The sequence below is a fragment of the Bos mutus genome, chromosome 19 (assembly GCF_027580195.1).
Source record: "Bos mutus isolate GX-2022 chromosome 19, NWIPB_WYAK_1.1, whole genome shotgun sequence".
Lineage (NCBI taxonomy): Eukaryota > Metazoa > Chordata > Mammalia > Artiodactyla > Bovidae > Bos > Bos mutus.
In genome coordinates this window covers 52,866,264-52,892,113 of record NC_091635.1, presented here as the reverse complement: position 1 = coordinate 52,892,113, position 25,850 = coordinate 52,866,264, and the positions used below count along the sequence as shown (strand labels likewise).

Here is a 25,850-nt window from a genome sequence, read left to right as displayed (position 1 = left end):
CACTGGTTTCCTGGGGCTGCGGTTACAGAGGACCACAGTCTGGGTGGTTTAAGACAAGAGATTTCGTCTCCTCCAGTTCAGGAGGCTAGAAGTCCAAAATCAAGGTGTTAGTGGCCCATGCTGCTCTGAAGGCTCAAGGGGAGAATACTTCCTTGCCTCTTCCTGGTGGCTCCCAGCCATCCTTGACTTACAGCTGCATCACTCCAACACAGCCTGCTTCTCTGGGTGGGTCCTCTTGCGTGTCCTTGCCCCTTGTGATAAAGCCACTAGTCAGCGGATATAGAGCACCCTCTAATCCCGGGCCCTTATGACTTCTTCTTAAAGTCACATTCTAAGGTTTTAGATGGACATGTATTTTGGAGGGACACTATTTAAGCCACTACACTCCCCTTGTTCAAAGACTTCATCCTGATTCCCCCACCACTCCAGACCCTAATAGGAATGCAAAGAAGGAAACCCACCTCTACTCTAAGCCATCTCCTTCCCTATCTCGGGATCCTGATGATTAGCTAAGCCCTTTGAGGGATTTGTGTATGGGTCCACCTCACCAAGAAGCAAACAAATCCCACAGTCCAGTATCCAGATCCAGTCTGAGTGGTCACACATCTTAATCCCATCACTGGATCCAGCCAGCCCTCTATCCGCAGGTTATGCATCAGCAGATTCAATCATCAGTAGATTGAAAGTATTTTATTTTTAAGATTCCAAGGACTTCCCTGGTGATCCAGTGGCTAAGATTCCATGCTCCCAGTGCTGGGGATCTGGGTTTGATCCCTGCTCAAGGAACTAGATCCCACATGCTGCAGCTAGAAGTTCAAATGCCGCAACTAAAGATGCTACATGTTGCAACCAGCACAGCCAAATAAATAAATATATATATATATTTTTTAAGATTCCAGAAAACACACCCTCAAAAAAAAATGCACTCTGGCAGCTATTTACATGAAATTTACGTTGCATTAAGTATTATAAGTTATCTAGAAATGATAACTTATGATTTAAAGTATATAGGATGATGTGATAGATTTACAAATACATTTTATATAAAGGACATGAGCATTCTGGGGGTTCCTGGAACAAATCCCCTGCGGATACTGAGGGATGACTGTATTCTAGTGGACTCCTAAAGAGCAACATTGATAACCTATTGAGGATCAGAGAATATTCTTCTCATTCTTGGCTTTTCCTCCGGAGGAATGTTTCCTAATCTTGACCTCTTCCTGCTCAGATTTGAAGAGTGGGGATAATAGCAGAGAAAGAGGGGGACAGAGCAAAGGGCTTCTCCAAAGAGTGGCGTCTGATACCTTATTCCTTGTTTCCCTCTCCAAGCACAGGCCGCGAGCACCACCACCATCTCTGATGCTGTGAGTAAGGTCAAGATCCAGGTCAACAAGGCCTTCCTGGATTCCCGGACCAGGTGGGTGAGACACACACACCACGCACATTCCTTCCTGGGCTTCCTGTTAAGGACAAGTGGGTCTAAACCAGTCCTGACAGGCCAGTAAGCCAAAGCAGTTATACAGCCTGCCCTCCCACCCCTCGCCTGCGAGCAGGGGCCAAGCAGGAGTAAGAGCCCGCGGCTCCTAAAATCCTCAGCCTCGGAAGTTTCCTCGAAGGGGATGTCTCATCTGATCTCATGAGCACTTTCTTTCCTGTAGTTAAGTGATTCCTTGGGTCGTGCCTTCCAGAGTCTCAGAAAACCGGTCAGTAGTTTTTTGTTCATTCAGCATGACTTAGATCAAGCCCTTAGAAACAGAAGCTAAGATCTGCATTCACATACAGGTGACTTACCGGGGAGCACTCTCAGGAAGCTCTAGTGGAGCAAAGGAGTGAGGCCAGATGGGTAAAAAGAAGGCCGACAAGCAGGGATGTGGTTTAAGGCCCAGCCCCAGCTGACCCTGCAGGGAGATCCAGAGTGTGGGCTGCATCTCAGAGCCTGTCCTACCTTGAGCAAGGCAGCAGAGCGTTCACCTGCCAAAGGTGTCCTTGACTCAGCCAGATGTGCTGCAAGCTTGGTACTGGGGCTGGGGTGGGGTGTGGGGGCGGGTAGAGCGTATATCCCACTGTGTGACTCCCAGGCATTCAGACAGGCAGCTCCCCTGACTCAGAAGCCATTGCCCAAGAAAGTTAGAGGCACGAGCCATCAGCTGCAGCTGCACCCGCAGCAGCCAGGGGAGGGGCCCAAAGGCCACTGGGGGAACATACAGGACACTGGCAGAGTCAGCTACCTCCCAACCCGGGGAGGGGCTGGGCTTCCCAGAATAAGCAGTGCAGACTGTGTCCCTGCCCTCAGAAAGCACATGCTTTAGCCAGAGAGGCAGACAAACCAGAGTAATCACTTCATGGAGCTGAAAACCACATTGCTCATTCCTCTTGCTGTCTTTTTACTCATCTTGGGGTTTCACTCCCCCTTGGCCCTTTCATAAACTCTCAAGAGGTCCCCCAACTTCTTGGCTGACTTTTAGAGGACAAGATGTGCTCTGATCTCTTCTAGTCCCAAGAACAGCATCCTTTCAGGAACTCAAATATCAGCAGAAGAAGATGAAGCCCCGAGCCTCTCACTTTCCTCTGCTCAGAGCTGTTGTAGACTTCAGAGAGAAGGAAGGGTCCACAGTCTGTCGTCCCTCTTTCCCAGGCTTCTTGCCATCCCCCAGCCCAGGTTTCTGACTCTTAGGGGTTAAGCTGAGGGAAAGAAGGAGAGATATAGAATGACAAAGCCTAAATCACTTGGATAATATAGTGCCTGGAGGTGGGATGGGGAGATCAGAAGTCCTTCCCTCCTTGGGCACTTTCGGCTCTCACACACTCTGCTGCCAAGTCTCTGACCCAGAGAAGTATCTAACCAGTAGCTCACAGCTCCAAGTCGCAGCCCGGGAGCTTGTGGCTCCCTCCCTAGTCCTTCCGTATATCATCTTGACCCAGGTCCCCTTTAAAGAGGCTCCAGAAGACCAAACAGTTTTTCAAGGCAGGACCCTGGTGTGTCTCCCTTTGCTTGGCAAAGCAATAAAGTTATCCTTTTCTACTTTACCCAAAACTGTCTCTGGGATTTGATTCGGGACCACTGTACAAAGAGGGGCTTCCCAGGTGGCTCAATGGTAAAGAATCTACCTGCCAATGCAGGAGACGCTGGTTCCATCCCTGGGTCAGGAAGATCCCCTGAAGAAGGAAATGGCAACCCACTCCAGTATTCTTCCTTGGAGAATCCCCTGGACCAAAAAAAAAAAACAAAACAAACAGAGCCTGATGGGCTACAGTCCATGGGTCCCAAAGAGTCAGACATGACTGAGCACGCACACACGGGTTAGAGGACTAAAAGCTTTGCCCTGCCGCTGGAGGATGTGTGGATCAGGGCCCTGCGCCGGCCTGTCTGGCTTACTCTGCTGTTAGGGGCGCAGTGTCAGCCACCTCCTCTTTTCTTGTTTTCTTTAGGCTCTTTGGGCAGGTGTCAACCACCAGCCACAACTCCAGGACACACAGCAGCACCCTCTTCTTTTTCACTTTTTTTAAAATTAATTTTTATTGGCGTATAGTTGCTGTACAATGTTGTGTTAGTTTCTGCTGTACAGCACAGTGAATCAGCTATATGTATCATATATCCACTCCTTTCTGGATTTCCTTCCCAATTAGGTCAGCACAGGTCATTGAGTAGAGTTCCCTGTGCTCTACCCTCAGTTCTCATTAGTAACCTATTTTATACATAAGAGTGTATATATGTCAGTCCCAGTCTCCCAATTTGTAACATCCTCCCCCTTGGTATCCATAAGTTTGTTCTCTATATCTGTGACTCTGTTTCTGCTTTGCCAATAAGCTCATCTGTATCGTTTTTCTAGATTCCACATGTAAGTGATATTATACAATATTTTTCCTCTTTCTGACTTACTTCACCCTGTATGACAAAGGTAAAAATCTGTCTCTAGGTAAAAATATGGAACCTTTCACAAATTTGCTTGTCGTCCTTGTGCAGGGGCCATGCTAATCCTTTCTGTATAGTCCCAATTTTAGGATATGTGCTGCCAAAGTGAGCACCTGTCCTCCTTGTAAGGACCTTGTCACGGGACTGAGAGCAAAGAGGAAGCCCCACAGTGGTGGGAGGGAAACGTCCGGTTTTTCAGCCACTGTCTCCCAATGAACCTTCTCTCTCCCTCCTAATGTCAACCCTTTTATAGCCCAAGGTGGGGGGAGACTAAAAGCCACAAAATCCATGTTCAGCACCTCCTTTTTGAGTCATGCTGCCCAGGATGAGCAGCTCTGCCTTGGAACTCATCCCCACTGGTTAGTTCCTGGATTCAGGGACCTCGTGGAGACATAATCACATTTAAACATTTTTTTCACAAGCAAACAAACACTCCAGTGCCCCACAAACTGTGATGAGGACAATGAAGGAAATAAACAGAGCAGTGGCTGCTACTCTAGTTGCAGAAAGCAGGGAAGCCTGATGGAGGATGAGAAGGAACAGGCCATGTAGCGAGCCAGGGGCTAGCATTACAGGGCCTGGGGGCAGTGCAGGCAAAGGTTCTGAGGCAGGAAAGAGCTTCAGGTGCTTAGGACACGGAAAGAAGGCCATGCTGGTGGTGGCGGTAGGAAAAGAGGACACACAGGTGGAGCCTGAGAGTCAGAGGGTCAGAGGCAGAGCAGTGGCTTGGAGGGGCTGGGGGAGAAGGGGAGGTCTCAGGCATGACAGTTCATGGGTGTGGGGTCTCCTTTGCAGGTGATGAAAATGTTTGGGAGCTAGACAGAGGCAAAGCTCATATAATGCTATGAGCATGTACACTATAAGACCATGGATTCAGGAACGCCACAGGGTAAGCCAAGAAAGTGCTTAAATCAGAGTAGCCTGGTCTGCTTTTCATTCGAAAAAGCTCCCTCCTGCAGCCAGGTGGAGAATGGATGGGAGGAGGACAGGAGGGGAGGCCGTAGTCTGCTGCAACCATCCAGGTAGGGGAGGGTGAGGACTAGGAGGAGGCCAGAGGCCTGGAGATGGAAAAAGAGTTCCTCCACAGCCCTGCCTGCTCCCCCGGAGCCCAGGTCGGCCTGCTTGTCCAAGTCACCCCTCCGGCTGAGACACCAGGCCCCTGCATGCTAGAAGTAGAGTTAACGACTTGATCCACAGGGACAGGCCAGTAGTCACATCCTGTGAAGTGTATCCCAAAAGCAAGGTTGTCTTCCTGAGAGTTTAAGCCACTTCCAAAATTTCAGATCATCTGACAGGACCCCTCATCTCACACAGGAGTGGGGAGAGGGTTCTCATGCAGGACTTCACCCACCTCACCTTGCTTAGTAGTAGAAGTCTATTTCCTCTCTGTTTTTCCAGACTGACCTCATTCTATTGACCTGTCTTCAATTCTGTCTTCTTATGTCCACCTGACTGCTGGGTCTAGCCAACAAGCTTTTTATTTCAGTTAAGGTATTTCCAGGTCTATAATTTCGACTTGTTGTTTTCTTTTTTTTAATAAATTCTACTCTTTTTTTCAAACTTTAACTTTTTATTTTGTACTGGAGTATAGCCGATTAACCATGTTGTGGTCGTTTCAGATGAACCGCGAAGGGACTCAGCCCTACATAATAAATTCTACTTTTGTGGAATGGTCTGGGTTTTATTTTTCCATTTAAGAAAAACTTAAAATTGATTATTAAACCATTTTATGACAGCGGATTTTAAATCATTTTAAAATCTTTATCAGATGTCTCCAGCATCTGGTTCACGCCAGTATTGGCATCAATTGGTTGCCCCCAAGGCTCCGTGAGAGGGGGTTCCACAGTCAAGGGCTCCTCAGTCGGAATCGTACATCCGGGGACTTAGGCGTATTTGGTTTCCCCAACTGAGCCGCAAGCCGCCAATGCAGCGGCAACCCTCTGATTCTAATTCAGGAAGCTCTCAGGTCCATCTGCCTGCCTTCCCTCAGAAACAGACTGCACCAAGCTTAAAGACACACTGCAGCTTCCTCCTCCCAGAGGCGGTTTTCCAGAGGCATCCGAGGACAGCTGACTAAAAGTCCTGAGAGCACAGACGTGGGGGGCTCCTGCTTGCTGCCCACACCCCCATGGCTCCCCCACTGCTCTCCACTGTAGGCTGAAGACGACCTTGAGCTCTGAGGCACCCACCACCCAACAGCTCTCAGAGTACTTCAAGCACGCCAAGGGCCGGACCCGCACGGCCATTCGCAACGGGCAGGTGTGGGAGGAGTCCTTAAAGAGGCTGAGGCGGGACACAGCCCTGACCAACGTCACAGGTATGGAAATCCCACCAGCCCCCCAGTGGCAGGAAGGGCTCGTCTCCCTGGGGGAAAGAGCAGAAGCCATCAAGACTGCAGCTCCTATTGGGAGCCCTCTTCTCTCTCCCTCAGAGCAAAGAGGGGCTGGGAGGACAGTCAGGTTAGTGCTCTTTCGGCAGAGAAAGGAACTCGGGCCCAGCAAGGTCACATTGCCAACTCCAAATGAGGCGACATTCGTGCCCTTTGGCATAATACCAGCTGTAAGGCCTCTGTCCAGAGGAAGAACTAAAGTCAATAAACATGGGATCCCTGTCTCAAACCACAGTGCCACCACTTCCGCCTGTAAAAAGGACATTTAATCCACCTGTGTCAGGGGAGATTTACTGGGATTATGTCACGGATGAGGAACTGTCCCTCTTGTTCTGAATACTGTGGAGCTGAAACAATGAGCTTGCCAATTGATCATGAGCTCCTCGACCCCTCCACCCCACCCCTGGCCAAATGTCACAGTTCATGGACGGTCATGGAGGAAGGGGATTGATCTTGACGGAAGGAAGAGACTGCAGGTTCTTGCTGGGAAAACTTCAAGTGAGGGAAGATACCTGGCCTAGGACATGGGAAAATTCCAAAGTTCCCAAAGGAAGGAAGGAAACCAGGACAAGGTAGGGAGAAGGAGGGAGCGCTTTGAACTCGATGAGACTCAAAAGGTGCTGGGGCTTGAACCTTGGCCCCTGCCCATTTCTGCAGATGAGCCCCCTGAAGAAGCCCCCCAGGGCTGGATCCCCCTGACTCCTTTTCCCTGCAGGTACCAGAATGGAGTACAGGCTGCTCTAGGATTTGGGCGGCTCTCTCTTCTGTGCACTCATGAAGGCCTCTGATACCTAAAACAACCCACTGTTACCTCCCCCCACCCCCGCCCAAGACCACAGGGCTCCTCACTTAAAAATGGCCAGTCCCTTCCCAATATCTTTCCATTTAGATTCTTGTGTGCTTAGTACTTTAGAGGTCAGTGGAACTTTTACTTTTTTTTTTTTTTTTTTTTTTTGCAATGCCATGTGGCATTTGAGATCTTAGTTCCCCAACCAGGGGGTGAACTCTTAACCCCTATGGTGGAAGTGTGGAGTCTAAACCACTGAACCACCAGGGACATACCCATCAGTGGAGCTTTAGAAGAAAAGTAATCTTATCAAACTAACTCATACTAACATGCACCTAACCTCTCAGGGGGTACTTTTATTCTAAAAGAAAAGTCCATTGATTCAAATAATCTGATAGACCAAGAATTACTAACAGTTCTGGAGATACTACTAATCTGTGCTGCCTTGGACAAGTCTTGGGAACCCTGTGATCTCAGTTTCTTCTCTGTAAAATGAGAATTAAAAGTTTTACCTTAATGAGTTGTCAGGATTAAAGGTGAAACCCCTTGAGAAACGCTTGCTTAGAATGTAAAATGTATTCTCCCAAAAATCAGGTCCAAAAGATAAACCTCCCCTCAGGGCCTCGGAATGGAGGAAGAACCCAGGCACAGGAAGGATAGAGGGTTTTCTGACACCACCTTGCCCTGTGGCATCTCTTCTCTTTCAGACCCTAGCCTGGACTTGACTGCACTCTCCTGGGAGGTGGGCTGCGGTGCCCCGGTTCCTCTGGTGAAATGTGATGAAAACAGCCCTTACCGCACCATCACGGGGGACTGTAATAACAGGTGAGCGGCCATGGGGGTGTGTAGTGGGCAGGGTGGCCCACCTGCCCCACCCAGCCCAGCCAGAGGCTTGGCTCCTTGGGCACTACAGGCAGGACTCCCACGACCTCACCCTCCCAGGCCAGCGTCCCTCTGGAATCCGTTCTGTTGGAACCTGCCTCACTTTCCCAACTTGTCTAAAGAGACCACCGTATATCCGGCTGGAAGGAGCGCCTTTCCCGGGGGCGGAGGAGCCCGGAGCCTTCGGGGATGGGAGTGGTCCAGACCACCTCACACAGGAGAGGCACCTCCTCCGCATCCAGTCTCCCTGGGGCAGAGGCGCCGTCCTTCCCCGGGGGATCCCCGTAGGATGTGCGGAGAAGCAGACCCGGGAGCCAGCCGAACGAGGCTGAGGGCCAGCCTTGCCGTTTCAGGAGGAGCCCCGCACTGGGCGCCGCCAACAGGGCGCTGGCGCGCTGGCTGCCGGCGGAGTACGAGGACGGGCTCGCCCTGCCCTTCGGCTGGACGCAGAGGAAGACGCGCAACGGCTTCCGCGTCCCGCTGGTGAGCGCGGCCGCGGGGAGGGGGCGAACCCCGAGCTGGCGCGGGCACATGGAGTCAGAGGGGAAGGGAGGCGCCCCGCTAAGTCCCCAAGCAGAGGACGCAGACACGGGCGCGAGGAGAGACGGACGCGCGGGAGAACCACACCCGGGGAGACACGGAGATGGGGACTCGCTCCCTCGTCGTGTTCCGGAAAACGCCACTAGAGGGCTGCAGATCCCGCGTCCCGAGCCCAGCCACGTGGTGGTCATGGCCCAGCCGCCATCAAGCCAAGTACCCCGGGGTCTCCCAAGCAGATGGCCTCCCTGCGCCATCCTGCTGGCGCTTGTCCTGCCGCAGCCCCTGGAGTGCATCAGCTGTTGTTTGCCTGGAGGTCCCATCTATTGGCCTCATCTGAGTTGGCAGGCCCTCCCCAGAGCCCCTCTGTTCCTGGTTCCAGACACCTGGCACCTCCTCCGTGGCATTTACTTAAGGGACAGCCTGTCTTTGTTTACCCTCTTTGAGTGAAAAGGGCATTGGCCTTGAAACCATCAAGTCATACAGACCTGGCCCTTTGTAGCTGCAGGAAGTGGGTGATTGCTCTCACCCCTCTTGGACTCAGAACGGGAGTAATGCCACCCACTTCAGAGCTTGTCCTGAAGAGGAAGTGTACCTGTTACGTCATGGGTACTCAGTGTACTGCGTTCAATCTGAATCTTCAAAGCACCTTTTCTTCCCTCTCCTTCTGTCTCCATCTGTAGGCCCGGGAGGTATCCAACAAAATTGTAGGCTACCTGGACGAAGAGGGTGTTCTGGACCAAAACAGGTCCCTGCTCTTCATGCAGTGGGGTCAGATTGTGGACCACGACCTGGACTTCGCCCCGGAAACGGAACTGGGGAGCAATGAGCACTCTAAAACCCAGTGTGAGGAGTACTGTATCCAGGGAGACAACTGCTTCCCCATCATGGTAGGCCCCTGCAGCGGGGGGCCCCTGGCAAACTGCTTGCCTCCCTGGTGTAGCAGGTGTTCCCAGCCCATCAGCCAGGACCTCCTGGAGATCCTGAATGCTGATCTGACAGCTTCCCAAGCCTCTCACATTCTATTCATTCATTCGCCCACTTATTTAGTAAGTAGACATCCATCATCTGCCATCATCAGGCAACACACTAAGCACTTGAGATTCAAAGGTGAACGAGACAGCATCCCTTCCCTCCAGGACAGAGGACCTGTGTGGGAAATGGACAAGTAATCACTAGTGGCAAAACTGGGAAGCTCTGGAGAGGGTTTTCTTCATCCCTGGCCCAGCAGCCCTGATGTCACCGGGGGTCTTATTAGAAATGTAAAATCTCAAACCGCACCCCAAACATTGGGAAGCAGGATCTACATTTTATCCAGATCCCCAGGAGAGTCATTGTATACCCAGTAAATTTTGGAATGCCACCGTGAGTCATCATGGCGTCCAGGAAGGCTACTCTCAGAAAGAGCTGAGTGATGGATGAGTCAGAACGAGCAGCAGGGACTTATGGGAATTTCCAACAGGAAGGGAAAGGAATTTGCAGTGGCGCACCTTTCGTCTTATTCGTGGGTTTTACAGTGAGAGCGTGATTTATTCACTCAAGCATATCAAGAATATGTGTTGTGTTATGAAGAACACGGGCTTCCCAGGTGGCACTTATGCCAATGCAGGAGACATAAGAGACATGGAGTCGATCCCTGGATTGGGAAGATCTCCTGAAGAAGGGCATGGCAACCCACTCCAGTTTTCTTATCTGGAGAATCCCATGAACAGAGAAGCCTGAAGGCTACTGTCCATAGGGTCGAAAAGAGGCGGACACAACTGAAGCGACTTAGCGCAGCACAGCACGTGAAGAACATAAGCTGTGGAGTAAGGTCAACCTAGATCTGAGTCCCACATCTTTCCCCTTTCAGTTTGTAAGTTCTTGGGCAAATTACTTAACCTTTTGGAGCCTCAGTTTTCTCATCAAGTGGGACAGAATTACCTACCTTACAGGGTTTTATGAGGACCAAAGTGAGATAAAGTATGCACGATACCAAGCACATGGTAGGTCCAAAATAAATAAATGGTAGCTGTTGTTAGTAGCAATTATTAACAAACTCTTTCCTGCCTCATGTCCTGCTTCCCTGTGCCCAGATCTCAGGACTCCCTCGCAACCAAAAATTTGGAGCTTTTCCTCTTGGCCCTTTTACACAGCAGGAGGTAGTGAACTTCAGGGTCCTGGGGGCCCAGGATGTAGCGTCAGCACGAGGCCTCTGGAGCCAGTGTCTGGCACCAGGGTCCCAGGAGGGCACCATCAGCATCTTTGCCAGCTGCATCCAGACCTACCCTGGGGAGAGGCTGCCGGCTGTACCACCTCTGCAGTCACCCACCCCCATCTCTCTGCAGTTCCCGAAAAATGATCCCAAGTTGAAGACTCAAGGGAAATGCATGCCTTTCTTCCGAGCCGGGTTTGTCTGCCCCACTCCACCTTACCAGTCGTTGGCCCGAGAACAGATCAATGCTGTGACCTCCTTCCTGGACGCCAGCTTAGTGTACGGCTCTGAGCCCAGTCTGGCCAGCCGTCTCCGGAACCTCAGCAGCCCGCTGGGCCTCATGGCTGTCAACCAAGAAGCCTGGGACCACGGGCTGGCCTACCTGCCCTTTAACAACAAGAAGCCGAGCCCCTGTGAGTTCATCAACACCACCGCCCGTGTGCCCTGTTTCCTGGCGGGTGAGTCTAGGCTGGGAATAGAGGGGCCCAAGGACAAAGGGATTATCCTGGGGACTGAGAGCAGAGAGAGGCTGGAAGAGCTTCTCAAGGGTGCTGGGTGGCTTCCAAGCACTGGAGGCTTCTTCTCATTGTCTTCTGGAAAAATACACACTGAAAGCCACCACTGCCGCAGGCACTGGTCCAGGACTGGCAGAAGGGCCCAGACAAATACAGGATCTAGGAACATGTGTTCAGTGTAAAAAAAAAAAAAAAGAATTATGAAAATCCAGAAAAGCACAAAGAAAATAAGAAAATCCACAAAATCCCACTACTCACAGATAATCATCGTTGACATTTTAAGCCCTATCTTTCCAGCTTTTTTCCTATCATAGATCTTGCTCTACATTGTTTTACACAATTGGGGTCATACTAGAGTGCGGCTCTGTAATCCGATGTTTTCTCTTCACCTATCATGTCTTTAAATATTTTTTCTTCTACATCATGATCTTTAATGGTTACCTGGCATTCCATGGCATATGTTTATCATAATTTATTTTACCAACCCTATTTGGAGACGTTTAAGTCATTTTTAGCTTTTCTGTGATTTTGTTGCTGTTTTTAAGGTCGTGAGCATCCTTGTTGATGAATCCTTGTGCTGATTTTCAATAAGTTTACTAAGATAACTTCCTAGAGGAGGAAGTTCTATATAAATCAAAAGGAATGTATATTTTTAAGGCTTTTTATAATCTTGGCACAGAGGCCCCACTCCATGCAGCCTATGCAACTGAAGCCTCCAATTCTCATTCTAGGGGCTCATTCCTGGTCCTCTCTGCCTTTGGCTTCCAGAGGTCTTATCTCTTCCAAAAATCCAGTCTTCTAGGATGAAGCCCACTCAGACATGGCAGAAGGCCCAGGTCTCTTGCTAGATCCCTGGGATTCTGTGTCCACACACATCTCACATCAGTCCAGACACAAAACCAAGCCCTTCCTGCTTTCCATAAAAATATCCACTAAGACCAAGCATTTGTGAATTTCACAGACTTTCCTGACGATTAGAGGACACAAAAAGAAGCCCCCTGTAAAGCACCTGGTCTTTCACCATCTACACGACCCTCTCCTCCCAACAGCCCCCATCTCTAGATTCGTCTCCTTATTACATGGAATAATTTAACCCTTCCCAGGTTCCTGCCCTCAAACTTGCATTCCTAAAACCGTCAGAGTTGCTCTGAACAATAAAAAGCCCCTCAATCATTTGTAGGTCCTGTCTTAGAAGGCAATTTGGATTTAATTAGCAAAATTTTACTTCTTAATGTCATTTGTAGTCTTTACCACAGTCTAGTTGGGGGGTCAACCTTATTATCCCCATTTTCACAGATATGAAGACTGAGGTTTAGAAACATTAAGTAACTTGTCCAAAGTCACAGAACTAAAAGGTGTGTGTGCAGAGCTGGGATTCAAATCTGTAAATCACAACTCAGCTCTCTTTCCAGCTTAAATTAACTATAAGGAGGGACTTAAGAGAGCTTCCCGCTGGAGCACCATCATGTATTTCTTTGCATAGGTTACTGGGTTCAGGGGCTGCTCGGGGTGAACCCACCTTCCTGCCTTCTGGGCTTTCAGGAGATTTTCGAGCCTCAGAGCAGATTCTGCTGGCCACTGCCCACACCCTCCTTCTCCGGGAGCACAACCGGCTGGCCAGAGAACTAAAGAAACTCAACCCTCACTGGAATGGAGAGAAGCTCTACCAGGAAGCCCGGAAAATCCTGGGAGCCTTCATACAGGTGAGAAGCCCGGGAGCACTGCCTGTACACCAGCCTCGCTCACTCACCCGGCTCTGCCTTCTGCCTGCTGCCAGACCTCCATCCCCGCTTCCTCTGCTCTCCTGCTTCTTTCCCACTGTCTCACTCTTGTAAACCCTCCCTTCTGTTTCTTCAGCTTCTCTGCCCCAAAATGAATCCCTGGATTCGGGGTGTCAGCAGGTCATTCATATATTGGTCACTCAGTGTGCCCCCTCAGGTGCCGTCACTGGGACCACTGGTTCCATCACTCCTGGGATGGTTCCATCACCATTATTTTCCATCACCATTATCTTTTAATCCCACACCTAAGCCACAGGTCACAGACACGAGTCAATTGCTATTGTTGATCAACTGATTGACTAGAATAGACTTAGAAAGGTGGATATGTTGACATTAACCATACACATTTTTTAAAAAAACATTTTATTTAAAAATACTTGTAGATGCTTAGGGAGTTGTAGCCCCCAAAATGTACATGCACCTAGTCTCCCCCAATGCTAACATTTTGCATAGCTATGGTACAATTGCAAAAGCCTGAAGTTAACATTGATATGAATCATAAAGTTTAATAGATTTCACCAATAATAAATGCAGTCAATTCGTGTGTGGTGTGTATATGTGTGTGTGTGTAGCTTCATGCAATTGTATCATGAAAAATGTTTAATTTCATGTAACCACCACCACAATAAAGACACTTAGCTCTTCCGTCACCACACTACTCCCTTGTGCTACTTTTTTACCAGCTGTAGCTCAGCTGGTAAAGAATCTGCCTGCAGTTCAGGAGACCTGGGTTCGATCCCTGGGTTGGAAAGATCCCCTGGGGAAGGGAAAGGTTACCCACTCCAGTATTCTGGCCTGGAGAATTCCATGGACTGTATAGTCCATGGGATGGCAGAGTCGAACACGACTGAACGACTTTCACTTCACTCGCCCTTTCTGATAGGTATGTAATGATACTGCATTGTGATTTTCCTTTGCATTTACCTGATGGCTGATCACACTGAACATCTTTTCACATGCTTTTTTTTTTTTTTTTTTTGCCATCTGGATATCCTCTTCAGTAAAACTTTGGTTCATGTATTTTGCCTGTTTCCTTTTTTTTGTTTGCTTTTATTTTGTTTGTTTTTTGGCTGCCTTGGGTCTTAGTTGCGGCACGTGAGATCTTTCACTGTGAAAGATCTGTGAGCTCAGCAGTTTCGGTGCACCAGGGTAGTTGTCCGCAGTGGGAGCTTAGTGCACAGACCAGGACTGGAACCCGAGGCACCTGCACTGGAAGCATTGGAAGGTGGATTCTTAACCACCGGACCACCGGGGAAGTCCCTATTTTGCCCATTTTCAAATTAGAGTTTGTATTTTGATGTTGAGTTTTCAGTGTGTATTAGTCACTCAGTCGTGTCTGACTCTTTGCAACCCCATGGACTATAACCTGCCAGGCTCCTCTGTCCATGGACTTCCCCAGGCAAGAATACTGGAGTGGGTTACCATTCCCTTCTCCAGGGGATCTTCCTGACCCAGGGATCAAACCTGGGTGTCTTGCATTGCATGAAGATTCTTTACTATCTGAACCATCAGGGAAGCCAGTTCTTTTTACATTCTAGCTATGAGTCTTTTGTCAGATATGTGACTGTAAATATTTTCTCCCGGTCTGTACTTTGTCTTTTCATTCTCTTAATAGAGTTTTTTGCAGAGTAAGGGTTTTCATTTTAATGAAGTCAAATTTATCCATTTTTTCCTTTCACGTATTGTGCTTTTGGTGTCAAGTCCCAGTTCTTTCCCTGAGTCTTAGGTCCCAAAGATTTATCTCCTGGTTTTATTTTTCTAGACGTTTTATGGTTTTATCATTTACATTTAAGTTCATGATCCATTTGAGGTTAATTTTTGTATAAAGCATAAGGTTTAGGTCAGGGTTTATTGAGGGGCAGGGTGACTATGAATTTCTGATTGCTCCAGCACAACTTATAGAAAGGCTATCTTTCTCTTTTTGAATTGCTTTTGCTCTTTTGTCAAAAATTATTAATATTTGGGCATATTTATATCAATCTATTTCTAGATTGCCCTTTCTATTCCACTAATCTATATGTCTATGCCTATACCAGTACCAGTGTTCAATAACTGTAGTTATATGATAAGACTTAACATTAGGAAAAATGACTCTTCTCACTTTACTCTTCTTTTTCAAAATTATTTTGGCTATCGTTAGTGTCTTCACCTTTCCATATACATTTTAAAACATGCTTATCCATATCTACAAGGAAGTCTTGCTGAGATTTTGATAAGAATTGTATTAAACCTTAGATCAATTTAGGGACAATTGAAATCCTTACTATGTTGAGTTTTCCAATACATAAACAGTGTGTGTGTGTGTGTGTTAGTCGCTCAGTCATGTCTGACTCTGTGACCCCATGGACTGTAGCCCACCAGGCTCCTCTGTTCATGGGGATTGTCCAGGCAAGAATACTGGAGTGGGTTGACATGCCCTCCTCCAGGGGAATCTTCCCAACCCAGGGATCAAACCCAGGTCTCCCGCATTGCAGGCAGATTCTTTACCATCAGGGAAGCCCATAAACATAGTATGTCTCTCCAAATGTTTAGATTTTCCTTGATTTATTTCATCAGCATTTTATAATTTTAATCATACAGATCCTATACATGCTTGTTACATACCTGACTATTAACTTCCTTTGGAAGAATTGTAAATGGTATTACATCTCTTATTTCAGTTTCCACATATTCATTATCAGTGTGTAACAATGTAATTGATTTTTACGTGTTGATTCTGTATCCTATGACCTTGCTAAGCTCAGTTCTAGGAATCTGTAGATTCCTTGGGATTTTCTACAGATAGTTGTGTCATCTATAAATAATTAGTTATATTCCTTCTTTTCTAATTTGTGTGTTTTTCATTTCTTTATCTTGCCTTATTACAGGCAAGAAAAGTATAAGTTCCAGTACTATACTGAGTAAGAGTGGTGACAGCAGACAGTCTCATCTTCCCAACAGTAAAAGAAAAGCATTCAAGGTTTACCATTAAGTATGTTAATTGTGAAGTTTTTGTAAGTGCTGTATATGAAGTTGAGGGAGTTCTGCTCTTCCCTAGTGTACTGAAAGTTTTTAAATGAACAGATGTGGGGTTTTGTCAAGTGGTTTTTCTGCATAGATTTATATAATTATATGACTTTTCTTCTTTAGTCTATTCTGGTTGCTTTAGGTTCATTTTGCTCTTACTGCTAGTTTATTGAGGTGAGAACTTAGATTATTGATCTGAGAGCTTTATTCTTTTCTAATGTAAGGATTAGAAGTGATATAAATGTCTCTTGGCACTGTTAATTGTATCCCACAAATGTCAATACACTGTGTTTTCATTTTAATTCAATATGTATGTTTTGTTGTTACTTCCTTTCTCTTTGACCTGTAGGTTATTTAGAAGTATATTATTTTATTTCCAAGTGTTCAGAGATTTCACTGCTGCCTTTCTGTTACCGATTGCTAGTTTGATTCCATCATTGTCAGATAATATACTCTATACGATCTCAATTCTTTCAAATGTGTTAAGGTTTACTTTGTAACTCTGGTACAGTTATCTTGTTGAATGTTCCACAGATCCTTAAGAAGAGCTTGCGCATTCTGCTATTGGGTGGAATGTTACCTATTACATTGTTCCTTCCTTTCTGAGGTCCTAGCCTCCTTCTGTTATCATTTCTTTATATTTAAAGAGTTTCTTTTAGCCATTCTCTGAGGATAGGTCTGCTCACAGTAAATGCCCTTCCTTTCCTTCATCTGAGAATGTCTTTATTTCCCTTTTATTCCAGAGGAATAGTGTTACCAGATACTAGATTCAAGGTTGACAGTTCTTTTCTTTCAGCACTTGAAAAATGTTGTGCCACTTCCCTCTTGCCTCCATGGTTTCAAATGAGAAATTCACTGCTATTCAAATTGAAAGTGAAGGTCGCTCAGTCGTGTCCTACTTTTTGTGACCTCATGAACTATACAGTCCATGGAATTCTCTGGGCCAGAATACTGGAGTGGGTAGCCTTTCCCTCCTCCAGGGGATCTCCCAACCCAGGGATCGAACCCAGGCGTCCCACTTTCCAGGCGGATTCTTTACCAGCTGAGCCACCAGGGAAGCCCAAGAAAACTGGAGTAGGTAGCCTATCCCCTCCAGGGGATCTTCCCGACCCAGGAATGGAACCAGGGTCTCCTGTATTGCAGGCGGATTCTTTACCAACTGAGCTATGAGGGAAGCTATTCAAGTTGGTGTTCCTTTGTAGGTAATATATCATTTCTCCTTGGCTGTTTTTAAGAATTTTTGTGTTTAGTTTTCACAAACTTAATTATGATGTGTCTTACAGTAGATTTCTTTGGGTTTATTCTGTTTGAAATTCAACTTCTTATATATGTTAATGTATGTCTGTCACTAATTTTGGGGGGGGGTGGTTCAGACATTATTTCTTCAAATACTATTTCAGTCCCATCCAATTTCTCTTCTAATTCCATTAATGTGAACATTGGATTTTTTGTTATTGTGCCACTGAACAGGGAGGCTCTGGTTTGTTTGACTTTTTGTTTGTTTTTGCTTTTTTTTTTAGTCTATTTTCTTTCTGTTTTTCAGATTGACTAATTTCTATTGATCTGTCTTCAATTCTATCCTGCCATGTCCACCTTACTACTGGGTCTAGTCAACAAGTTTTTATTTGAGTTAGTTATATCTCAGTTATATCCTATTCTTAGTTCACCTTAGTTTGCGTGAACTCCAGGAGTTGGTGATGGACAGGGAGGCCTGGCGTGCTGCAATTCATGGGGTTGAAAAGAGTTGGACACGACGGAGCAACTGAACTGAACTGAACTGAACTGACTGATTCGCCTTATTGGAGAAGGCAATGGCAACCCACTCCAGTACTCTTGCCTGGAAAATCCCATGGGCGGAGGAGCCTGGTAGGCTGCAGTCCATGGGGTCCGAAGAGTCGGACACAACTGAGCGACTCCACTTTCACTTTTCACTTTCATGCATTGGAGAAGGAAATGACAACCCACTCCAGTGTTCTTGCCTGGAGAATCCCAGGGACGGGGGAGTCTGGTGGGCTGCCGTCTATGGGGTCGCACAGAGTCAGATACAACTGACGCGACTTAGCAGCAGCAGCATTCTCAGTTATATAGTTTCAATTTGTTCCTTTTTTATATAAATTCTACTTCTTTCATTGGAGAAAGAAATGGCAACCCACTCCAGTATTCTTGCCTGGAGAATCCCATCGATAGAGCAGCCTGGCAGGCTACAGTCCATGGGGTTGCAAAGAGTTGAACACGACTGAAGTGACTTAGCACTTCTTTTATGGAATGTTCTGTTTTTTCATTTAAGATAACTTAAAATTGATTATTGAGGCATTTTAATGACAGCTGCTTTAAAATCTTTATCAGATGATTCCAACATCTGATTCATGCCAGTATTGGCGTCAGTTTATTATCTTTTCTCATTCAACTTTGGCTTTCCTGGTTCTTGGTATTATGGGTGATTTTCAATTTTACCCTGAACAGTTTAGTTATTATGTTAGGAGACTCCTGATCCTATTTAAATCTTCTATTTAGGCACATATTATTTAATAATAAGTTACCCCATGTAGGTTTGGTTGTAGGTTCTGGCAAGCTTTTGCAAGCTTTACTTCCAATGAGAGTTTAGCTTTCTAAGCCCTTACAATGCTATTCTGGTCTGCTTCATTCTTCTTCATTCTTCTGGGGTCCCCACCCAATCCCTGCTGACTCTGTCTGCAGGGCAGGAAGGTACTTTCTTGGCTGCCTTCTGTTGCTGAGTAACTTTCTAGCGTTATGGGTTAACCTTCTAGAATTATAGAAGCTACTATGCCTGAGTCTCTATGCCACTGGGTGAAGAACAGAGACACGGGGCTTCACTGCTGCAGGCAGATCGTGGGGTGGGTTGTGAATCAACAGTTGAGATGGCTAATGGCTTGAATTGTGAAGCAGATTTGGGGACTCTTTACTAGGTTTTTGCTGAACTTCCCCCTAGGCAGGTCCTCTGGAGAAGGAGAGAGAAGGTTTTTCTTAACTGCTCTTGTCTATTTCTATTAGAGGTTGAAGATGGCCATCCTCCTATGGACCTAATCTGGGGTATGCAGGAACTCACCATTGTGTCATTCCTTGACAAGGTCTTTAGCTAGTCCATCTTACCAGCTTTTGGAGTCTATTTAGTGCTGTCTGTTGGATAATTTCCAGGGCGTTTAGTTCTATTTAGTGGAGGACACATTTAGGTTTATTTAGTTACAGTCAGTAAGGAAAACTGAGTGAACTCCACCTTGTTTTGGAACCAGAAGCCCCATGCACATATTTTTAACCATCCAAGAGAACTATTTCCATTCATTTCTTAGCAAAATCTCCACAGTTCAACACTTATTTTTTAAAAAAATTTAGACCCATAAATCTTGCTGCTGGAGATATGTATAGGAAATCAAAGGATAAAACTTACCTACCTGAAGGCTAGATAGCCTTGAGTTGAGGCTTTTATTAGTTTGCTTGGGCTGCCATAACAGAGTAATGCAGACCGGGTGGCTTACACAACAGAAAGGTATTTTCTCACAGTTCTGGAGACTGGAAATCCAAGATTAAGGAGTTAGCAGATTTGATTTCTCCTGAAGCCTTTCTCCTTGGCTTGGCCACCTTCACTGTATGTTTTTCTCATGTGATTTTTCCCCCTGTGTGCATCTCTCTTATAAGGACACTAGTCTTATTGGATTAGGGCTCCATCCTTATGACGTCATTTAACCTTAATTACCTCTTTACAGGCCCTGTCTCCAAATACAGTCACAGGAGAGAGTTAGAGCTTCAGCATAGGGTTTCTTGGACTACAAGAAAAAGAAACCCACTCGGGATAATTGAGATGTTCAGTATTGGTTCACCCTACTCATGTATCAGATGGAAGCTCCTAAAGGTTTCTCCTGGAACCCCAGGGAAATGAGTGTAGTGTAGTCGGGCCTCAGCAAGGGTGAGAGCCAGAGACTAGAAACCATTTGGAATTAAGATAAGTCATTCTCACTGTCTCTCCCTCCCCTCTTCTCTCCTCACATCTCTCTTTCTCTGCGGACGGGTTTTCTCTGCGTTTCTGCTCACGGTAGAAAATGACAATCCGTCTGTCCCCTCCGATCGAGCACCATCAGAAACAGTCCAGGATAGCTGCATCTGAAATCTAAATTCCTGAGCAAGAGAATCTGACTAACCAGCTTAGTCTGGGGCCCCGGTCAGGCCGGTCCACTGTGACCAGGGGCAGGGTTCCGTCTCCTGCTGCCTCCCAGAGCCTGAGGAGCAGGCGGCCTGCTCCAAGGATGGTGTCCCCAGAGTGTGTGCTGCTGAAGGAATGGGAAGGACCCGTGAGGACAAGAGAATATTATACACGTTCAGTGAGCTAGATAGAAACGTGAGAGATGTTAGGTGGAAAAGCAGAATGCATTTCACATAAACGTTTTCTAGGATTACGACCAAGTTAAAATATGTATACCATAAAGATTAGAAAGAATAAACAATTAACATAATTATCATGTTGTGGGATGGCATGACATTTTATTTTTTCAAAAATTTCTCAGTTTATTTTAGTTCACTCTTCTGAGCAAAATAAAACAAGACACTGACCTCTCCATGGAGCAGCACTTCTTTCAGAATGGGGGATTGAATGAACTCCCCTTGGTTACCCTGTGACTCATTCCTGTGGTTCTCCATTCCTCTTGCCCTGGCCTGTGGGAAAAAGTTTAATAATATAATTTTATGTTAAAGTGATACACAGAGACTGTGATGTTAGCTTCATCATAAATTTAGAGCAAAGATGGCCAAGAGAGTACATTTCAAATGTCAAATTCAAGTGACTGATCAGTAGAGCCTATATTGAGACAGATCATGGAAGATCAGCAGAAAGTATGTCATGATCAATTAGTAATGTCTGCTAGGGCTACGGAGTCGCTAAGAGTCGGACACGACTGAGCGACTTCACTTTCACTTTTCACTTTCATGCAACGGAGAAGGAAATGGCAACCCACTCCAGTGTTCTTGCCTGGAGAATCCCAGGGACAGGGGAGCCTGGCGGGCTGCCATCTATGGGGTTGCACAGAGTCGGACACGACTGAAGTGACGCAGCAGCACAGCAGCAGCTAGGGCTATGGGAAGGAGAATTGGACATATGCAACACATAAGACACATATGCAATCCATTTGCCATCCTTGATTTTTGACCACTCATCCTTGGCTCCAACTTCACTCCTCAAAGGTTTGAGTCTTCTCACATCCTTTTTTTCATGACTTGTTTTTCCTTGCAGATCATCACCTTTAGGGACTACCTACCCATTGTGCTAGGTAGTGAGATGCAGAAGTGGATCCCGCCCTACCAAGGCTATAATAACTCTGTGGATCCCCGAATTTCCAATGTCTTCACCTTTGCCTTCCGCTTTGGCCACATGGAGGTTCCCTCCACTGTGTCCCGCCTGGATGAGAATTACCAGCCATGGGGTCCGGAAGCAGAGCTCCCCCTGCACACCCTCTTCTTCAACACCTGGAGGATAATCAAAGATGGTATGTCCTTTCGGGGATGCACTATCACCTGGCTGTCTCACTCTGCAGCCTGCTTCTAGAAAAACCTGGCATGGAAGTCAGGCTTCCACCACTTCCTGTGCAACCTTGGGCAAGTGACTGCACCTCACTGAGCCTCAGTTTCTTCGTTTGTAAAATGGGGACACTAATAATATCTATCTCACTAGGATATTAAAAATGAAATATATACATAAAGTGCCCTACAGTGGTTCCTGACACACAGGAGGTGATCACTAAATATTAGTTATTATTCTTTCTTTCCTGCACTGTCCTTTAAGGTGCCGAGTTTTCCCTGCTTCCTTTCCCTCCCTCAGGCTTCCCTGACCCTTGCAGAAAGAATTCCTGTGTCTAATAAATAAATAGGGCTTCCCCGGATAGCTCAAATGATAAACAATCTGCCTGCTATGCAGGAGACCTGGGTTTGATCCCTGAGTCGGGAAGATCCCCTGGAGAAGGGCAATGGCAACCCACTCCAGTATTCTTTCCTGGAGAATTCCATGGACAGAGGAGCCTGCCGGGCTACAGTCCACGGGGTCACAAAGAGTCAGACATGACTGAGCAGCTGACACACACGCACAGTAAATAAATTGCTCTTTTCTGCTCCTCTCTACCGCTTTCCACCTCCATTAAGTGCCAAAGGTTGGACCCCGCTCTCCTTTATCCTGGGCTGGGCTGTGTTGAAACTGGCTTTTACTTAAGGCCTGACAAGTCAGGGCATTTTTCTAGAGATTTCTGCCATCTCTTCTCATGGTGCACAGTTTCTTGGGGGACCATATGGAGGAGAAGGAGCCAGCTCTCTGAACTGGAGCTTGGAAGAAACCCTGAATCTTATGCTCACGCATCACCACAGGATGGCAGGCAGTGTGGACGGGCCTCCAACCCCCAGCACACCCTGTGGGCCGCGCTGTGTTCTTTCCTCAGTTCCAGCCCCAGAGGGGCAGTTGGCCCGTCTTTCACCTGAGAAAGAGAAACTGTCAGGAGGAGGGCGTGCCTGGCAATGGAAGATGTCCCCAGCTGCCCCACCCCCAGCATGACCTCTGGGTCTCCCTTGCAGGTGGAATTGACCCTCTGGTGCGGGGTCTGCTGGCCAAGAAGTCCAAACTGATGAATCAGGATAAAATGGTGACGAGTGAGCTGCGCAACAAGCTTTTCCAGCCCACTCACAAGATCCACGGCTTTGACCTGGCTGCTATCAACTTACAGCGTTGCCGAGACCATGGGATGCCTGGTGAGTGGGCCCAGGGTCCAACCAGGCCTGGGGAATGTTTTGCTACTTTCTGGGGTTCCCAGGGACTCTCCTCTATATCCCTGAGGAGCTGATCAATTCTAAAACAGAAGGCAGAGATGCCTGTTTTAAAAACACACCTGTGAAATGGCATCTTCCAGTCTCCCTAAGACAGAGACCAGAGAACATATCTGGTACTATGCCTGGTACTAGGCTCCTCAAATGAAAGCGATCAACCACTGATTTGTGAAAGCAGTTTAAAAGTCCAGAAAATATTAAGAAAAGGAGAATAGAGGGAAAGCGATGACTACTGGACCTTCCTAAATGTAGAACTTTAACAGCCAGACTGTCTGGGTTCAAATTCTAGTTGTGTGACCTTAGACAAGTGACTTAACATCCCTGTTCTTCAGTTTATATATGTGTACAGGGCTTAGAGCAGTGCCTGGACCCACAGTAAGCACCACGTATCCTGCTAGCTCCCTTGAAGCCCAAGTGCTGCAAGGTGGAACAGTGGCTCACTGCCTCCCTGTTCCCAGAGGCTGGGAACACACTGTCTGGGGCTGATGGAGCTGGAATGGGCATGTCCTCAAAGGGCATTAGACAGCTTCCACCTCTCTGCCCTAGGGTACAACTCCTGGAGGGGCTTCTGTGGCCTCTCACAGCCCAAGACGCTGAAGGGGCTGCAGACCGTGCTGAAGAACAAGATACTGGCTAAGAAGTTAATGGATCTCTATAAGACCCCCGACAACATTGACATCTGGATTGGAGGCAACGCTGAGCCCATGGTAGAAAGGGGCCGGGTGGGGCCACTCCTGGCCTGCCTCCTAGGGAGGCAATTCCAGCAGATACGTGATGGGGACAGGTGAGTGAGACCTCATCGGGGAGGGCAGGTGGAGAGGCCCTTCTTGGAGGTGGGCATTGGGGTGGGCGTCCTGCAGGACCGATGCCAGACCTCGGCATGTTCCCGGGGACCTCCTCCCTTCCCCTTTGGCAGAATGGGAAAGGGCCAGCAGCTGGGCTGCATGGAGACCCTGCTTGTGTCTCTGCAGGTTCTGGTGGGAGAACCCTGGGGTCTTCACTGAGAAGCAGCGGGACTCTCTACAGAAAGTGTCCTTCTCACGCCTCATCTGTGACAACACCCACATCACGAAGGTCCCGCTGCATGCCTTCCAGGCCAACAACTACCCACATGACTTTGTGGATTGCTCAACCGTTGATAAGCTGGATCTCTCACCCTGGGCCTCCAGGGAGAATTAGGGGCCCGGACTCCACCCTCCCACACTGTGCAGTAGAGCTCCCCTTGGCCACAATGCCATTTCAAGTAGACTCAGTGACCTGGCCCCTTCGGGCTCCGTACCCCGCCCCAGACCTTCTGTCCAGCCGAGTCTCTCTGCACGCCCCCCAAGCACACCTAGCTCAAGCCCAAGGCAGCCGCCTCGCCGCTCCAGCTCTTCCCATTGAATCCCACATCCTCTCCGTCTTCAGAAACCCTCCTTCTGTCAAGACTTCCACCCTCCAAAATGCCTTCTGATCTTGCTTGCCAGATGTCACCCATCCTTTCCCCAAAAAAGTCTTGGCTGAGGCTGTGGCCTTGACACCCGTATCTCTCCTCCCCTTGAACTAGATTGTAAACTTCTTGAGCTTGGCCTTCAACCTGCTTCCAAGTGTGCCCTGGGGCCCCCAGCGTAGTCCTTGGCACACAGTGAGTGCTCAGTAAACACCTGATGATTGAACACAGATGCTGGCGATGACCTTGTTCCCCTCTGGAAGGCAGGCCTTGGAATCACTGCCAAATGAGCAACGGTGTTTACAGCTCGGACATGTCTCACCACAAAGGGGTCACGTGCGTGAGTCTAGGCAGTGAGAGGGCCCGGTTTGGTGCTCTCAGCTTCAAAGCGCTCTCAAAGAAAAGGAGGGAAGGGGCTCCTGCGCAAAGAAGGCATGGCTGTGGGGTGGCAGGAGAACTTTCAGGGCATCGCCACAGGGGTAGAGAAATCCAAGCCAGAGCTCATTTGGGGGAATTCCCTGGCGGTCCAGTGATTAGGACTCCACACTTCCACTGCAGGGGACACAGGTTCAATCCCTGGTCAGGAAACTAAGATTCCAGCATACCATGATGTGCAGTTAAAAAAAAAAAAGTTAATTTCTTTTCTAGGGGTCCTTCAGGGAAATACCCCCTTATTCTAGGTTAGTCCTGGGGGCCTGTGAGGCCTCTGACCACAGATCCAGAATATTCCTAGTTTGCCACCCAATACACACTCATGAGTTCTTTCTCAAAGACCCTCCTGGGTCAGGTCAGCCCAGGGGGACCCCCAGGCCCTCTGACTGGCACGGCGGGGGCAGGAGGCCTGCAGCCATCCTACAGGAAAGCCTGGGAGCCGGAAGACCTGGGCGGCCCTGGCTCTGGGACCCCCTTCTTGGAGGCCTCAGATGAGTCCCTTAACCCCCCAGGACCCCTTCCTGTCCTCAGTGAGAAGGGGTTCAGCAAGGTTTCTCCCTCTTCGGGGAGGTGCTAATATCCGGGGCTCCCATGGGTACACAAGCCTCTCATCCTTTCAGGCCCCAGCTGTGGGTGTCCCCCTCCCCAAATGTGGGAAGAAGGGAGAGAACAGGAGGGAATCCACCACGCAGGCAGAGGGATCAAGTTCCAGGCACGCTCATCAGGGGAGTCTGCTCCTTCCCCTCCCTCAGCCCCACCTGCTGTCCTGGTCTGGACCCCTGGTGAAGGCAAGACTAAGGAGGCATCTACCGTCCTGGGGCCTCTGACCCACCGGGCCGGCTGACGGGGTCCCCAGGTGTCTTGTCACCTGGAAAGGGAACCACATTCCCATCAACCTCTTGCTCTTTCCTCTCCTGAGCACCCTCTGTTTCCCAACACTTGGCACAGGCCCGATGCAGAGCGAGCATGTAGCAAGCATAATACTTTCCGGGGCAGGGCACCAACAGAAGGGCTTGGTGCCCACGGTTCCCGCTCTCTGGTGGGAAGAGGGAACCAGTGAGGGAAGAGGGTCTGCTCAGTTTGGCCTGGCCCCCTGGCATCCAAGGACTGACGGCCTTCTATGTATGAATCAGCCCAAGGAGAACGCCTGGACGTCCTGACCTCCAGTTTAG

General features: G+C 48.0%; 1 protein-coding gene and 1 non-coding gene across 2 annotated transcripts in view; one reads left to right on the top strand and one right to left on the bottom strand.

Annotated features, from left to right (window-relative positions):
• Positions 1-24,469, top strand: part of LPO (lactoperoxidase) — a 29,811-nt gene extending 5,342 nt beyond the window's left edge. The window contains exons 3-13 of the mRNA XM_005900642.3: positions 1,330-1,417; positions 6,070-6,230; positions 7,797-7,914; positions 8,325-8,454; positions 9,192-9,398; positions 10,836-11,160; positions 12,760-12,920; positions 21,244-21,496; positions 22,569-22,742; positions 23,364-23,601; positions 23,789-24,469. Coding sequence (XP_005900704.1) covers positions 1,330-1,417; positions 6,070-6,230; positions 7,797-7,914; positions 8,325-8,454; positions 9,192-9,398; positions 10,836-11,160; positions 12,760-12,920; positions 21,244-21,496; positions 22,569-22,742; positions 23,364-23,601; positions 23,789-23,996 — 2,063 coding nt within the window. The 3' untranslated portion in view covers positions 23,997-24,469. The remainder of the gene's footprint in view (positions 1-1,329; positions 1,418-6,069; positions 6,231-7,796; positions 7,915-8,324; positions 8,455-9,191; positions 9,399-10,835; positions 11,161-12,759; positions 12,921-21,243; positions 21,497-22,568; positions 22,743-23,363; positions 23,602-23,788) is intronic.
• On the bottom strand, positions 3,920-4,026 carry LOC138984065 (U6 spliceosomal RNA). Its single transcript, XR_011461418.1, has one exon. It is a non-coding gene; the product is annotated as a U6 spliceosomal RNA (small nuclear RNA).
• Positions 24,470-25,850: the final 1,381 nt, after the last annotated feature.